Source organism: Bombyx mandarina, chromosome 13, assembly GCF_030267445.1.
Source record: "Bombyx mandarina strain Sakado chromosome 13, ASM3026744v2".
Taxonomy (NCBI): Eukaryota; Metazoa; Arthropoda; class Insecta; order Lepidoptera; family Bombycidae; genus Bombyx; species Bombyx mandarina.
Window position 1 is genome coordinate 2166810 of NC_143220.1, and position 17598 is coordinate 2184407.

Here is a 17598-nt window from a genome sequence, read left to right on the forward strand (position 1 = left end):
TTTAATTACCAAAAGAAAAATACTGATATCTATCTACAACCAATACTAAATGCTTTCTTTATAATCGAAACAAAAATAAATAAAAAATACTACTAATTATTGGTTATATATAGGTTATAAACAAATCATGTGGCCCACTATCGTGTTCACAATTTTATCACGGTATCATATTAATAGTTCGCGAGGTGATCATAGATTTGACCGATAGACACAGCCCACTGAGTTTCTCGTCGGATCTTCTCAGTGGGTCACGTTTCCGATCCGGTGGTAGATTCAGTGAAGCACTGCTGTTGCTAGGGCTAGTGTTACCAACACTCCGGGTTTGAGCCCCGAGAGCTCATCTACACGTGAAGGAGAGGCTGAAATAGCCTGTCAAGGCTATCAGAATCAGTACAAAAAAAAATTATTTGACATTTACAACATGCGACCGCTAATGTATTATTTTATTTTTGGCGATTAAAATCTAGTGATGTATAAATTAAAATATAAACAAGTGTTGCTATGTTCAGGTAACTCACTCGGTCCACGTAGCGTTGCCGCGCCTTATACCTAGTACCATTGTAACTAACAAAACAAAACTCAAACTTTCGTTGGTAAACATAATTTCAGTTTCATCTAAGGACATTTTCGATAACTTATCAGGCAAGACCACAACCGAATATTAAGTACTTAATAGCTAAAGGAATGTCTCATTCAGGTAAAAAGAACAGTAGTGGAACGGAATTACCAATTAGTTAAAACATGGAATGCATTATAATAAAATAAAATGGGTACCCTATAAATCTATCAATTAATCTATACTTATTAATTATATAATATATATAATTGAACATTTTTAATTTATGTAATGGGCCTGAATAATTTGTTTCTTTGTTTGTATTTTTCGTAATGATATGGTTATATTTAAGTAGTTGCGTAATAGTATTCGACTAATTCACTTATATGTTGAGCACATTCTCATATTTAATTCCTTTTTAAAGGCTTCGTTTTACACATTAAAATCTCCATCATAGGTTGGTTTGAAGAGAATAATAAATTTAAATAAAAAGTTAAATTAGAAATTAGATAATAATTTAGGGTGAAAAACCAGGAGCATATTCATAGTTTGATTGATGAACCATAGTTCATAGCTTCATCAAATTTAATTGAACACAAAAAAAGTAATATAAATTAATTTTAAAATAAAATTTTCAACAGTACAACGTGACATGGTAACATTGAAATGAGAAGGCACCTAATAATAGCACTCGATTTGCCGAGGGAGCATTAATTGCGGCACAAGAATCATTATTATATATTACCTGTGTATTATGCTTTTTGTGCGAAAAGAAAACTCAAAATGCTCTATACTTGAGCGATATTGAGCAAGTTCGTGGTATAATTCCAATTCTTTTTTTGAATTTTTGAATTCATATGATCTTCATATAATCATTATTTGCACCATAAAATAGTTTTTAAGTACATAAAGAAAATTTAAAACTAGCTCGCAATTTAGAAGATTAAATAAATAAAAATAACAAAAAATAAACTTGTACATTAAGTATTAGTCGTGGACTTGCATCAAATGCATTTTTTAACAAGAAATAAAATGGAATATAGAATTTATAATTCCCGTCTGTACATGATCACAATAATTAAATAATCACGGATATGCAGGCTTTGCCTCCCATAAAATTGTCAACAGCGAAATGTAAAAATATATTAATTTGTACACTCTTCTCCATTTAAGTTATAATAAACATTTGTATAATTCACTATCGCACCAAAATACTCTTAATTTGATTTTAGATTACGGTTAAGTGCAGCTGAGTACTGCAAGATAAACAATAAATAAAAATATATCTTCTTTATGATAACTTTTAAGTAGGTAGCCACTTCATTCCCCGCCAAAGATTTTTACGATTCAAATGTCAATCTCATTATTTTATGGAATGTACGAGTTACAATTTGGAATGTATACTTTTCTCGAGTCTTAACTTAAGTCATATTTTTAACATGATAATGTATTAAGAGTTAACACAATTACCATGAACGTTTACCCATTTAAGTACTAAAATATCGATATAAATATCCTCGCGCATTTATCTATCATAACCCCTAAAATACCTCGTATATATATATACTATATACCTCGACATAATTTGCACTTTTATATAAGACAGCTTCGGGGGGACGTTTAGCGTATAGCATATTCGAAGCACTTCAACACAACAGTGCTTAACAAGAATTATAAAACGTTAACAAGAAAAGACAGAAAACATTCTAGTATCTAGTAACGGTGAAGTATCTTCGAAGTGCTAACGGGTCTATGCGTCAGATCGCATAGGAATAGTGCATCATCAACTAGTAGTCAGTGATCGAACGGCCCCCCAGCAAACAGTCATTGGTGGCTCTTACTTAACAGGTGAGAGTTGAACTCGTATACGTTGCAGCACTGCTCGCCGCAGATGTTACACTTCCACGGGTTGGAGTCGCAGTGGCAGCCCTTGTGCAGGAAGTACAGCGTCGAGTCCGGGAACGTTATGGAGCAGAACGTGCACACCAGCGACGACGGCAACATCGCCGCGTCGCCGTATGTCGACGTGATCACGCCGCCCTCGGAAGGAGAGGCGCGGGAACCCTGATCGATAAAAATAATATTTATTCAAAATCGTTCAAACATACATACAGAAGATTGAAGGTTAAACGTGTTATTTAGTGTTAGTATCAACAGTTCGATGTTTTTATTTGAAACGCAATTAAGTTTACAGTTAACTTTAAGTTAAGTTTTTTGTTACGATATTTTTTCCAAATTTTAAACTTGAAATGGCTCTTCCGTAAAGTTAGAAAAATGTTAAACCGAATAACTTTTCACCCCTCTATAGAATTAATACATTTAGTTAGTAATGGTCTTTTAGTCTGGTGGCGTATTCACATTTTGACATCTAAGAGTTATGGTAACAGCTTAACAGCAGTTGAATCGTGGAGCTCGTGTCCTCAAAAGAATCTTGCAAGTGGGTGTAAGGCTCAAAGTAATCTATTTATTTAGAAACGAGTTGTTGTTGTTTATTAGCAGAAATTAGAGCTGAGCTATAATGAAGCTTCATACGTACGTTGGAGCGGTTCCCGCGGCCGCGGGCTGTTATACGGCGACGTAGATCTTCCCTGAGTAAGCTTTTAAGGGGCGATACTTTAATGATTGACGAGAGACTAGACGACACGCCGCGCTTGTCGCCGTTGGTCTCGCCGCCGCCGTCGCCCGAACCTTCCTCCTGCGTGTTTGGCTCCTAAGATTCATCAGAAAAAATCTAGATAAATATGAAAATGCACGGAATTAAATAAAAATAACAATTTTGTTTTTCCTTTGATGTGTCCTCCGTCGGACGGATTCCTTTTATTTGTTTTAAGTTTATTTTATACAAAAGTTTAGGTCTTTTATTTATCGATTAAGGCACTACGAAGTCTGCCGGGTCAGCTAGTTATTTAAATAAAATATTCATAATTCATCTTTTGAAATTAAATTTTTAGAAGAACCGAATTCTTCCTTGAACAATATCAAATTGAATCTGATATCTGTATAAATAAGAGAATATAATATGTAGTTGTGCCCAGTAGTTAAATTAGTAACGGATAGGCGGCGCTGGTGGCAGTGATTTTTATATTTTGAACTTTTGAATTTCGAATTCAACTGGAAAGTTTATTTGCTTTTGTTCAATATTGGCAAAACCAAAAATATTGTATAACAAAGTGCTTTAGAATAATAGAAATCATAAATAATAATAAAAATGTTTTATTTTATTTAAATGTTCATTTAGTTAAATGGTAGATTGTTTTAGGTGAAGCGATGCGCACCAGACATCAGCTAGTAATAGATAAACAATCATTTATAAATTTCAAATAAAGTTTTGACATCACGAACCTGCTTGATGGGTATGAGAGTGATGGAGGGAGTAATGTTAGCAGGCAGGCCGGCGGTGAGGGAGCTACTGGCGATAGCGCTGTCGCCTGATTGCGGAGAGCTGGGACCCTCGCCGTTAACACGAGAATCTGTTATGATATAGAGCACGTTTATTTATTATGTAACGCAGTTTTTTTTTTATTGCTTAGATGGGTGGACGAGTTCACAGCCCACCTGGTGTTAAGTGGTTACTGGAGCCCATAGACATCTATAACGTAAATGCACCACCCTCCTTGAGATATAAGTTCTAAGATCTCAGTATAGTTACAACGGCTGCCGTACCCTTCAGACCGAAATGCATTACTGCTTCACGGCAGAAATAGGCAAGGCGGTGGTACCTACCCGCGCGGACTCACAAGAGGTCCTACCAAATAATAAAATACTATGTTACGGAATTAAATTGGGAAAAACACATACCGGAATGGTTTTGAGCAGGTGAGAAAGTTTCGTTGTTGTCGGCCATCGATATTTCGACGTGCGGGGTGAGATAGTGCATCGGCGGCGTGGCGTTGTCGAGCGAGCGCGCGCCGTTGCTGTCGCCGCTGTCGGAGTACGCGGCCGCCACCGACACGGACAGCCCGGAGCCCAGCGCGCCCAGCGCCGACATGGTGCTCGGGTCCATGGAGCCCTCGCCGTACGCCGCGTTCGCGATGCCCGCCGCCAGCACCGACACAGAGTTGTTGCCGGGCCCGGGGTTATCGAGATCTATGCCGTGTCTGCCAACAACATTTCACCACTTTACGATTTTTTTTTAATGGCCCTTGTAAGCAGAAGAAGCTCGGTAGAAGATCTTCACTTTGTTGTTTAAGCATCCCCAAAAGTGTTTATCGTCGCCCATGCACTTCATTAATGCCAGGGGCAGAGCCAGGCCGCTGCCTACCGCTTAGTACTCTCCACAAGCCTTGTTTGAAGAAGGACATGTCACAGTGCTCGGGAAACATTGGGGAGGGGAGCTCATTCCATAGCCTGATGCTATGTGCCATAAAATATCTTTGCATTTGTGAATTACTGCTTGTTGATTGAACTCGGTTAAAACAGCCCCAATGTGCCAAAGGTGATTTACAATTATTGTGATATTAATAATTCTATACAAACATTAATTTTAAAGAAATACAATGTACCTGTTTAAGAAATGTACTCGAAGACTCTTCATGGTCGGGGCGCGGTAACTACACAAAGGGCAAGTTTTGACGAGGTCGTGCTGTCCGACGTGTTCGTTTTGGAAATGAGCACGCATGGCAATTTGACGCTGGAATCCTCTATTGCATATTGGGCAATGATACGGCAAGCTTTTAGTGTGGGTTGTAAAATGTTCGGCCAAATGATCTTTCCTGAAGAATCTTTTCTGACAAACGCGACATTCGTACGGTTTGACCCCTGTATGCCGCATTTTATGTCGACGCATGTTAGCTCCATTTGAAAACTTCATATTGCACACATCGCATTCGAATATTTTTCTATGTGGACGCGTGTCTGTATTCTGTGCAGCGGCCACATTGTTATTATCAGGGAAACATTGGCCCATATGTGTGGATAAAGTTCGAACGCTCGAAGTGGAAAAATTGTTGCAAGTGGTACATTTTAAAGTAGTACCTCTTTTTGATGTTTCTTTACTGACAGTAGCAACCTGGAAACAGGCAAAAATACAAGTTTATAACCGATTGAGATTATTCAACCAAGACAATTGAAGCAGGTAGCCTGTAGCTAATCTAAATGGTTCTGTATGAACAAGTTTCCTGCCACTTACTGTCATTTGTTTTTTTTTATAAGCACCATGTATTTAAAGCATTTAAAATATTACATAAACCATAAAAAATATCCAAAAACTAATGTTTCACTAATCATTATCATCGTCATCATTGTGATGAACAGTCAATGTTTTTACAGAATATCACTAACATTTTGGAACATGAAAAAAAAACAAGTGAAAATAAGAGCACAAGCTTCAACTTAATTATCCTCAATCATGTATCTAGTTCAATAACTTTCTACATTTTCTGATTCAAATATACATTTTGTGTTAGACAACATATTTTAATATGATAAATTATGTTTAGAATTAATTAGATTCCCTAAGAGTGCCACTTTTTCTATCGAAAACTTGTATCTACATCTATTATAAATACTGTGCTATTACTTTTTAATCAAATTGATTTTTCTCTTAGGTGGTATTAAAATACTCTTTTTTTGTTTGGTTGTATAACAATATAACGTTAATTTATATAACATTCAAGTTGACATTAGTTCAATCAGACCTACATTAAATAATAAGGTCCAAGTTTTAACAAATTCTAACAAATCAAATGAAACAAATGGTAAGGGTTGTTAGTTAAAGATCTACAAACCAATTTTATGATAGCACATTTACGTTGTTGATGTCTATGGGCTCCAGTAACCACTTAACACTAGGTGGGCTGTGAGCTCGTCCACCCATCTCACCAATAAAAAATAAAAAAAAATTCATTAAGATCAATGTTATTAAAAAATCTTATTTTTAATTTCCCAGGAAAATTAATTATTTATACTGCAGAGTTAGTTCAACCAAATATGCTACCTATTTGTAATTGTAGTGCTAGTGAATCACATACACTATGACATGCAAAGAAAGTTTAAAAAACCAAACAGAATTTATAGTTGTCTATAGAAAGGGTCAGCGGAACTTATTTGTATATATACTCAATTCATTTATCCTGGACTGTTGATTTTGTTTAAGAATCAAATGAAACATGGCCCTTGGTGTTAATAAGTTAATTGGTGTTTTTATTAGGTTTAAGAACTTTTGAAGCCTTAGTAAAATTTAATCATTATCATGTTAATTTCCATTGTCTTCCTTTACTACCTTTCAATCTATATGTATACATACTTATAACACAATAAATATGTAAGAAGAAAAAGATCGTTTTCTTAGAAAAAAATTAAATTACTCAAACACACTTAATTAATGCTGTTTTATAAGGATCAAGTATATCTCTATGAGCTCAATCGAGAACACTATTCCATCCATTCTAAGAAAGACACTGTTGTGTTGACTAAATGAAAATGACTATCTGATGTTTAAAGTTTTTTATTTTATTAGAGATGTCTCAAGTTTTGTTTTGTTATCACTTAGGTGCAATTAACTAAGTCTACACTGAGTACCAAATAATAAACAGTTGGTAGAATTTATTATTTTTGAAAGAGTTTCGCAAAGGTTATATTCATTTAAAACTTGATTTCAGGATTAAGAAATATTAAATTGAACAGAACTAAGCACACTGCGCATTTAAATAATAGAACTGATGGTTAGTAATCTACAAACAGCTGATCTAAAGAAATAATTAGGTCAAGTTTAAATGACAACTATAATACAAGGTGTAGTAGTAAGAAACAAAAAATGAAGTTTAATTTCACTCACAGGTTCATTTTTCTCCGTGTTCAAATTTGGCGACACCGTGCCTGAATCGGCCTCTGTTTCCCCTTTAGATGACATCACAATACCGATCCGCGACCTCCCAGAACATCACTCTCCCGCCTTACTATACTAAAAAAACAAACACACCATAACTGTGGTAAACATCACGTAAATTAACTCGCCGATATGTATGAAACATTAATGTTGGGTTACACTATGGGAAAACCAAAAAACAAGTTGTTTCTCACAAGAATGGCGAGGTGACCCATTTACGAAAACATACGAATTATCGACTAGCGATTAACTATTTTAAAACCTTATCTATCATCTCGAATGCGTATCCTATGTTAAGGAAATCTCGCTTACAAACAATTTAGACATAAAGACAGCTACAAATTACAAACTCACATTATCTTGATACGTCGACAACCAGAACAGCGGTATTTTAGGGAGAGATCGCTATGTGGCCTAATTCACTGTTCGATGCACAAAATACGTGTTACGCGAATAACTGTAAATCCACGAATTAGTGGAATGCAATGAAATCTCTATTGTATTATTAAACGATGATTAAAAGCTTTTATGAAAGCTATGTTTAATGATTAATTTGAATTAAAACTAAAATTTAATAACCAAAACCATTTTGATAAAATCCACACACCTGCTATGTTTTTCTTCGCGCCTTTTGGATTCTGGCAATACAGTAGATGGCAAGGACGTCATTCCCTCAAAGCTGCATCTCTTTCACACATAGCGGTATACCCTTATCTCCGTCTCTATTTAACTCTGACATCTGATCGAAAAGTTGCCAGCTTGTTCAGTCTTATTCATATTGTACATCAAATTCAATTTGTTTTGTACTTTTGTTAATCAAAGCCCGAAGGTTAAATGAATCTAATTGTTGGATTATTGCTTTAATAAATAAATAATGTCAACGTAATAGTAAAATATTTGTTTATTTTTTTTGTTAAATAATGTTGATTAAAACAGAAATTTCATTCCAAGGTTTGGCCTTGTTTTTAAATAATATTTTTTCACAATAAAGGATAATTCAATTTTTTCTGTTTCCGATATTAGTGCATAGTCTTTGGTGCGCGTGTTTGTTACTGAACTTCTTTTTTTGTCAAAGATGAAGGCCTGAAGGACTTTCGAATCGCGACCCATTGAGAAGATCCGGCGAGAAAATTAATAGACCAATTGCTGTTTTTTTCTTCGTAGTTTGTCTTAACTTGACTTTTCGTACCGCTGAAAATAAATAGTAAAACCACTGAACTTAGAGAAATTGATTTTATAATTCCTATTCATGTCAAACCAAGCGACTGTTGGGGGTTGCATCAATCACTTAAGTATGTCAGTCTTGTATCAAACTATTGGTATTATAATATGTAATCTAGAGAAGGTAGAAGTAAACCATTAAACAGCAAGTTATTGTTGGAAGACTCAATGAATTAGAGAAATTTTAAACAAAGTCAAGTGTACTGAGATGAAAAAAAAAAAAAATTCTCTGGACTACTTAAAAAAATATTCTCAACTATTTATTTTTGTTACTATTTAAGTCGGAACTGTTTCTTTCCTTCTAAATTGAATATTCTAATTTATTAACAATTTAATAATAAGCCAGACTATGTTGCCATAGCTTCAAGATCTTTTGCAAAAAACCTTCAAAGCCATCTTCGTCTACGTTTCCTCTGTTGTTAGATCTCTACTAGTACTAATACTACCGAATGATTAGTTTTGTGAAATTAGGTATGCATTCGGTCCTGCCCGACCTTTTAATATATTTTTGTACGTTAAATAAGGAAAATTATAAGGCTGTATGGTATAACGTTTTCGCGTTTCCTGTAAAGGAAAAAAGAACTATAACCTAATGTCACAGTAAAATTCACAAAATTCAGAATGTCACACCTCACAACATTCACAACTTCAGATTGCAGCATAGATTATACACTTATTATGATTGCAGTGTCAGTTTGTCAATTGCATAGATAATACACTTTATTGTTAAACAAGTGTACATTCGTAATAATTTGTATTATTGTTCCGCAAAAAGTAATTGTTAATATTCGTATTAACCATATACCATTACCGCTACAATTTGGGTGAAAAATAAAACAAAAACACGAATAAAAATCACTTACCACATCGCATTCGTTGGATTATGTAGTTGGTGCTATTTGTAATTTATTTTCTTCTCATCGCAATCTAATGGAATTATGTGTTCAAACGCAGTGATCTCATTTTTTAGTCAGTGGAGGTTATGGATTAGACCTGTGTTCATTGCTCTATATGTCATTCTAATTGTGGTGCTAGTGCCTATATTAATAGTACATTCTATAAACAATGGGTTCAAGAAATCAGATCAGGGAGTACTCGTTGGAGGTGGCTTCGTGCTGCTTGCAGTGCCTATATCTATTTGGCAGATAACTCAGCACATTGTTCACTATACTAAGCCTTCGTTACAGAAGCACATTATAAGGTAATGTTTTTATTATCTAATTGTTAGTGTATACCATATGGTATAATGCTTTGACTCGTTTATTACGCTTTATTCAAATTGATACATCTAAAAGCTTATAGGTGTGAGTCAATAAATTAGTTAATGTTACTTATTACACTACAACATTGATACACTTTCCGGATCTAACAACTTAGCTTGAATATTGAGTAAGTATGTTATGTCTCAAAGTGTGTAGTGGCATTTGTTTATTGCACATTGTTGTGTATAAGGCCTTGTGCAACTGAATAAATAAAATAAAAAAAGTAATAGAATAAGTTTAATTTTGAACACTGTTACTTAAAGTAAATTCTGGTATTTGTGAACTGAACATACTTAACCATGTCTATATACATATTTATACTAAACATGATCCATGGTTAAATCAGATCTAAAAAAAAAACTAGCATTTGTGTCTTCAAGGTCAATTCTTTGCATATATTACCATTTCTATTTACAATTTAAGTATATTAGAAAATATATGCTCTAATCTTATTGCTCTGGGATAAGTAGATACATATCTGTTGATCAATAGTAATAATGGAGAATATAATTACATAGTAAACATATTTTGTTTTGCAGAATACTATGGATGGTGCCTATATATGCCCTAAATGCATGGATTGGACTTGAATTTCCTGAACAATCAATTTACCTAGATTCATTGAGAGAATGTTATGAAGCCTATGTTATATATAACTTTATGAAGTATCTTCTAAACTACCTGAATGATGGCCATGACTTAGAAGCTCTGTTGGAGACAAAACCTCAAGTATATCATATATTTCCATTGTGTTGCCTAGCACCATGGGAAATGGGGAGGTATGATAATCATAAATACTTTTTTTTATGATATGCATCAATTATAGTGATATTTTCAGGTTTAGTTAGTTCAATTTAATTTTTACCATTACAATACTTACATTACATTACAACTTCAGGGCATATACTAAGACTTACGGTAGGCAGCGGCTTGGCTCTGCCCCTGGCATTGCTGAAGTCCATGGGCGACGGTAACCACTCACCATCAGGTGGGCCGTATGCTCGTCTGCCTACAAGGGCAATAAAAAAAAACATTTTGATGTAAATAACATATCATAATGATCATAAAACTTTGGTCACAATTAAACAGATAAAATGAAATATTTTCACCATCAGGTTTCAGATTCATGAGCCAATAGATATTGGGTTTTTTGTTCCCAAACATTTTACTAAGTCAATTCTTAATTACTTACATTCAATTGTACTTATCGTAAAGTTAAATAGTATGTTTAAAAAAACCACTATATTTTATTCTGGCTTGAAAGGTGGAACAAAAAAAAGTCAACCTCAACCTAATGTGTCAAGATGGCATTGTATATGGACCCTTAAATTAAAATGTCTAGTAAAATTAAGCTTAAAAATTTTAAAATGTACCACTGCTGAATACTCTTTAATTCCAGGGAATTTGTACATAACTGCAAGCATGGCATACTTCAATACACTTTAGTAAGGCCAATAACTACAGTAATTTCAATGATATGTGAGCTGAATGATGTATATGGGGAGAGTGACTTCAAACCTAATGTAGCATTTCCATATATCATAGCCATAAACAATCTATCACAATTCGTAGCTATGTACTGTTTGGTGCTCTTTTACAAGGCAAACAGAACTGAGCTCAAACCAATGAAGCCTATTGGGAAATTCTTATGTATAAAAGCTGTTGTTTTTTTCTCTTTTTTGTAAGTATTAGTATTAATGCTACCAAAAATGTATTAACGTTTCATTTTGTATGAGCAAGACAGAAAATAGATTACTGAATCCCTAAGTACTTTAAGTAAAATAGTTATTATCAAAACTCTTCTTCTCTATAGTAACAGCTGTGTGTCTTCTGATCCTTTGTCCCGGTCATCGCCCTCGCCGAATCCGTCGCCTGCGACGAAGGACTCGACGATTAAATTAACCCATAGACACAGCCCACTGAGTTTCTCGCCGGATCTTCTCAATGGGTCTCGTTTCCGATCTGGCTGTAGATTCTGCAAAGCACTGCTTTTGCTAGGGTCAGTGTTAGGAACACTCCCTATTTGAGCCCCGTGAGCTCACCTACATGTCAAGGAGAAGCAGAAATAGCTTCTTAAGACTTCTATCAGCATAGGTTGAAAAAAAAAACCCATGTTGTTGGTTAGAGGACAGCACTATTTGCTCTAGTGACGATAAAACAGCTTTGAACATATCGAATAGCATTTGGATTCAATAGTCACTAATGTATCATTAATGTAATTTGTAATTATTGATGATAATTATTAATGAATAGTCGTGGCCTAAAGAATAAGACGTCCGGTACATTCGTATCTAGCGATGCAACGGTGCTCGAATCAGGCGGGTACCAATTTTTCTAATGAAATACGTACTTGACAAATGTTAACGATTAACTTCCACGGTGAAAGAATAACATCGTGTAATAAAAATCAAACCCCCAAAATTATAATTTGCGTAATTACTGGTGGTAGGACATCTTGTGAGTCCTCACGGGTAGGTACCACCACACTGCCTATTTCTGCCGTGAAGCAGTAATGCGTTTCGGTTTGAAGTGTGGGGCAGCCGTTGTAACTATACTGAGACCTTAGAACTCTAATCACAAGGTGGGTGGCGGCATTTACGTTGTAGATGTCTATGGGCTCCGGTAACCTCTTAACATCATTAGGCCGTGAGCACGTCCACCGACATAAGCAATAAAAAAAATTGATTTTTTAAAAGGGTAGTTGTAGGATATTTACTACAATAGAGGTAACAACAGACTTATGTTTCAATGTGGGCAGCAGCATTCGATTTGGTAACTGCTTAACACCAAATGAGCCATGTGCATGTTACATTTCCAATTTAAAAATGTTATATTTATCCACACTTCAACAAGAACAATTATTATTATTATTTAAACTTTGTTTTAGCCAAGGAGTAATAATCACCATATTGGTTTACTGCGGTGTCTTAAAAACGATATTTGACATTTCGGATACTGATACAGTCAAGATTATATCTTCAAAGCTGCAGGTAATTTTTATTATTCATGTGTAAAGTAAACTATTTTTTTATTCCTCGTATGCGTTGAGGACAGTAGGCAATACCTGCACCAGCCGGAAAGTGCGGAGATGTGTTAAGAGCTCCATACCTTTTTTAAAGTTCGTTTCCTGTGTAATATTCGAATTTGTCTAAAACTTTTTCAAATTTTGTTTACGTGTACAATATATTAACGAATATTAAAGGATTCGTTACCGAAGTCAGAAGTTCATCTACTCATATTATGATATACAGTCAAACCTGGGTAAGTGAGAACTGGATAAGTGAGAAAACTCTATAAGTGAGAGTAATAGCCAGGACCCGTCATTTTAAGCTCCGAAAACCTCTATTAGCGAGAAACAGAAACCTCTGTAAGAGAGAGTCGTTTTTCCCTCATGGACCTCCGTAAGTGAGACTGCTACTTATCTATACCTCTATAAGCGACAATCGAGCTTTATTTATTTATATTATTTAGGAGAACCAATTGATAAAACAAATTACAAATTTAACATGTGCTATTTTATGCCTCATTCTTAACTTTCGTGGAACTTCCTACCGTTGTTTTTGTATTGTTTTCTAGTCAATATTGAACCTATTCTATTTCGTGAAACTAAATAACGTTATTATTTTATCGCATTCTTTTCGAATGGACACGTGTGCCTGTGTACCGTCCTGTTTGTCGGACTTACTCAGTTTATCGTTAATCAATTGCGAAGGAAATTTCTGTTCTGCATCATGTCGAAACGAAAAATTAAAGTACTGTCATATGACAATTAATAGTGAACGTTGAATCGAAATCGGAAATGAATTCAATCATTAGGAAACTAGTAGAAACCTATACGAATGAATGTCTTAACTTCGCTATATGACTGTATAAAAAAAAAATATAGTCCTAATCTAGAAACATCATCATAGAAAATTTTATGCATTCATTTTAATAATTCCTAAATGCTGTAAAGTAACATTATTTGTATATCATTATAATTTTTTACGAATAGTGAGTTCAAGGTCTCGAGCTACCTGTCAAATTATTTTTATTCTTTTGAACTAGGTGTTATAAAAATATCGTGGAAGTTAACTGAATATAACGCACGGTAGGAATAATATAAACTAATAATATAAATATTAATACGATTTACTATACGTGTGTATCGTAAAATGTTATACATATTGCCTTCGCGTGTCGAAGAACTGATTGTTTGTTCTCGTGTCGTCGTGCATTAATTAGAAAAATATTAAATAATCGATACGTTTGAAATTATAAAAGTTAGAAATATAAATATTTTATTTCATTGCTTAGATGTGTGGCCGAGCTGACGGCCCACCGGGTGTTGAGTGGTTACCGGAGCCCATAGACATCTACAACGTAAATGCCGCCACTCACCCTGAGACATGAGTTCTAAGGTCTCACTTGTAACAGTACAACGGCTGCCCCACCCTTCAAACCGAAACGCAATACTGCTTCACGGCAGAAATAGGCGGCGTGGTGGTACCTATCGTGCGGACTCACAACACGTCTTACCACCAGTAAATCGTTTAAGGTTTATAATTATACTACAAATTAAAAATAATCTTTATATAAAATTTGTACAATTTATTTCATAAATTAAACATAATTAGTAGGTATGCAGTTACGATCGTACTAATTGCATATCACATTGAACTATCAGATTTCTCATTAAACTTGTTTTAATGTGAATCTTAGTTTTTATCACTCGAATGACTCGCCATTTTTTTTTGTTTCGCATTATTTCCCGTTTCAAACCCTAGAATGAATCCTTTTTTGATTAGCTAGTCGATTTAACTAGTTTTGAAAATAATCTTTATTTGTAGATCAGATTGCGACATGGATGTGACGCTAGCATTGTAGGGTACTATTTCGTGTATTTACAATAATAGTAACAATACAGTAGTGTTATCATTACTGTTTTACAGGAAAAGGCAGCAGGACGATGCTTTTCAGTGTATGTTTACAATATGACAATATTAGTTGCGTTCAATGATTTTAGTTCGTTTTATAGTCTACTTTGTATCAAATCACTATAAAAGAATTTCTCATACGATAGCTTAATAAGCTATGTTTAGTTTTAGCTCTAAGGCAAGCTGAAAATTAATTGCGAAATTTCTACTATACGGACAATAGAATAAATAAATAAATTATTAGAATAAATAAGTCCGCGCGGGTAGGTAGTAATTCGGTTTGACTAGGCAGCCGTTGTAACTATACTGAGACCTTAGAACTGATATCTCAAGGTGGGTGGCGCATTTACGTCGTTGATGTCTATGGGCTCCAGTAACCACTTAACACCAGGTGGGCTGTGAACCCGTCCACCCATCTAAGCAATAAAAAAAATACAAAATCGTTAAAATAGTAAATCTATAATTAAATGAATATTTTTGCAGGACTTCCTCATATGTATAGAAATGTTTCTGGCGGCGATAGCGCATCACTATAGTTTCTCGTACAAGCCTTACGTGTCGCCATTGGACGCGTCGCCTTCTTGTCTTGGCTCGTTTCTCGCGATGTGGGATGTTTCGGACGTGAAACGGGACATATCCGAGCACCTTGGTGTCGTCGGTACGTAGACACTTTAATTAATATACATATCCATATATAGAATCGAAACGATTTCATAAGTAATTGAACCAGTTTTATGAATAATAATCAGGTTTTTCTGTTTAGACCTGTTTTTTTTTTTTTTGTAATTATTCAACGTCTTGGAATAGTTTGATACTTTTTATTTATTTTAAGTATTTAAAGTTAATTATTTGTATAGGTAACTATCGTTTTTATGGTAATGGATAACCGTGCAACTTTTAAATGAAAATAAAAATGGTTTCATAATGAAATCTATTTGTTCTAGCATCCTCAACAGATCTGTCTTCTTCTTTTAAGTTATTTACTAAGCAAAGACGGTACAATGTCCGGGTGTTTAATATCTATATATGTATCTGTTTAATCGTAGAAATGTGTGTATAACGGTAGGCAGCGGTTTGGTTCGGCCCCTGGCATTGCTGAAGTTCATAGGCGACGGTAACCACTCACCATCAGGTGGGCCGTATACTAGTCTGCCTACAAGGGCAATAAAAAAAATAAAAATATATATAGCAGCCTATTGTACCCATACTAGAGGGATTCTAATTTGAGGCCAGATGACATGTCCGCAATTATTTTTATAGGACGTTTGTATGAAGGTCAGAAAGGTAGCGCTTGATATTGGCATTTGTTATTTATTGAATATATGGGATTTTTTTTATTGCATAAGATGTTACGTTGAGGATGCCACTACTACTTACGATACAAAGGAAATTTTAGTGGTAGATAGCCTAAAGGTTCAAGGTCAAGCAGGCAACTTGGATAATAGCTATTCAGATTATTATATAAGGTCATCACTCGTCGACAATTCCATAATTAATATATTATATTTTACATTTACAGGGAGTTCTTTCAGTAGACGATTACGAGGTAAATCGATGTATCACATGACTCGTGGATACGACGAAAGTTCTAGACTGATGGGTGAGCCGGTTCCGTCCAGTTCGGCTCCTAATTTGACTACGGAGACGGAAACGCCTTCAGTAGAAGTTCGACCTTCGGCATACGGATCTCTAGAAAACACGGTTACGAACATGTCAATGACCTCAGAAACCGATCCTTTACTCGACGCTTCAGATAAATCGAACGATAACGAAAATCCTCAGGCTTAACGCTATTATTGACATGCCACGAATTAAACAGCAGTTTAATTTTTTTTATGTAAGATGTGACGTTTTTTCAACATCTTAAGTATTCAAATACGAAAAGAGATTATGTACTAAAGTGACAGGAAGTAATTTGGCTAGTGTGAAACGGAACGTAACGCCCAAAAGCAATCATTTCTTATTATTTTAAACGCGACTAAATATGACTAAGGTGATTGAGTATTGTAGTTTGATATGTTTTGAATTTTTAACAATTGAAGAGAAACCCTCAGACTCCTCTCTAAATGATTATATGTACATAATAATATGTACTATCTTCAGCTATTGCCCTAATAAGATTTTGCCTCGTGTTTTATGAAATAAGAGATCATTGTGACATTTTTTTAATGTAAATATATTCGCACGTGATCCTCGACAATAACATGGAAACTGTTATGTTTTGTTGTTTTTAATGGAGTTTATTTTTTTGTATTTTATTTTCTTCATATCACAAGCTATTTATGTTAGATCGATAAAAAAGTCGTTTTGAACATTCCCTTGCTACTTAAAATATATCTTAAACCAGTTGTTCACTTTACCAAAGCATGAGTGTGCTAATAATGTATTTAATTCAAAATATTTTCATGTTTTTATGATCTGCTAATTATGAATATTTATTGGTACTTATTTGTAGCTGTTAAAATTTATAAATGTGATAATTATTTACAATTTAATTATAAAGCATACACAACTAAGATTTACAAATAAATATTTCAATATAAAACGTTTTTTAAATAATTTTTAGACATTGGCTACACAGGACCTATCGATATACAAATAAATACACCCCCAAATATTTCATAAAAAAATATTAAAGCCCTGACTTGGACCTAGTTTTTGATTCGTAAAAGTGGCTCAAAACTGTTAAAGCAAAATACAGTCATGACATCAAATCGTTGACAATTAGGCATGATTAAAAAATTAAGATAATTGCAATAAGTTAGTATTTTATAGTGTTGCCAGTATCCACTTTTAAATACAGGATGGTCATGCAGT

The 17598-nt window shown here is 34.4% G+C and overlaps 2 protein-coding genes across 3 annotated transcripts; one reads left to right on the forward strand and one right to left on the reverse strand.

Moving 5' to 3' along the window:
• Positions 1–979: 979 nt before the first annotated feature.
• LOC114249152 (uncharacterized) lies at positions 980–8130 on the reverse strand. Of its 2 annotated transcripts, none has more exons than XM_028182617.2 (7): positions 7990–8130; positions 7332–7457; positions 5059–5564; positions 4355–4653; positions 3899–4026; positions 3093–3266; positions 980–2620 (listed from the first exon to the last, which is right to left on the reverse strand). In XM_028182617.2, exons 2-7 carry the CDS (start codon positions 7404–7406, stop codon positions 2381–2383), a joined length of 1422 nt encoding a protein of 473 aa, XP_028038418.1. In that variant the 5' UTR covers positions 7407–7457; positions 7990–8130; the 3' UTR covers positions 980–2380. The 2 variants fall into 2 exon arrangements, with proteins under 2 accessions (XP_028038418.1, XP_028038417.1); XM_028182616.2 differs by having other exon boundaries at positions 7737–8006.
• A 1070-nt stretch (positions 8131–9200) lies between these two features.
• LOC114249149 (transmembrane protein 184C) lies at positions 9201–17326 on the forward strand. The gene is made up of 6 exons (XM_028182613.2): positions 9201–9804; positions 10405–10644; positions 11265–11546; positions 12753–12855; positions 15265–15439; positions 16301–17326. Exons 1-6 carry the CDS (start codon positions 9542–9544, stop codon positions 16567–16569), a joined length of 1332 nt encoding a protein of 443 aa, XP_028038414.2. The 5' UTR covers positions 9201–9541; the 3' UTR covers positions 16570–17326.
• The last annotated feature ends 272 nt before the right edge of the window (positions 17327–17598 follow it).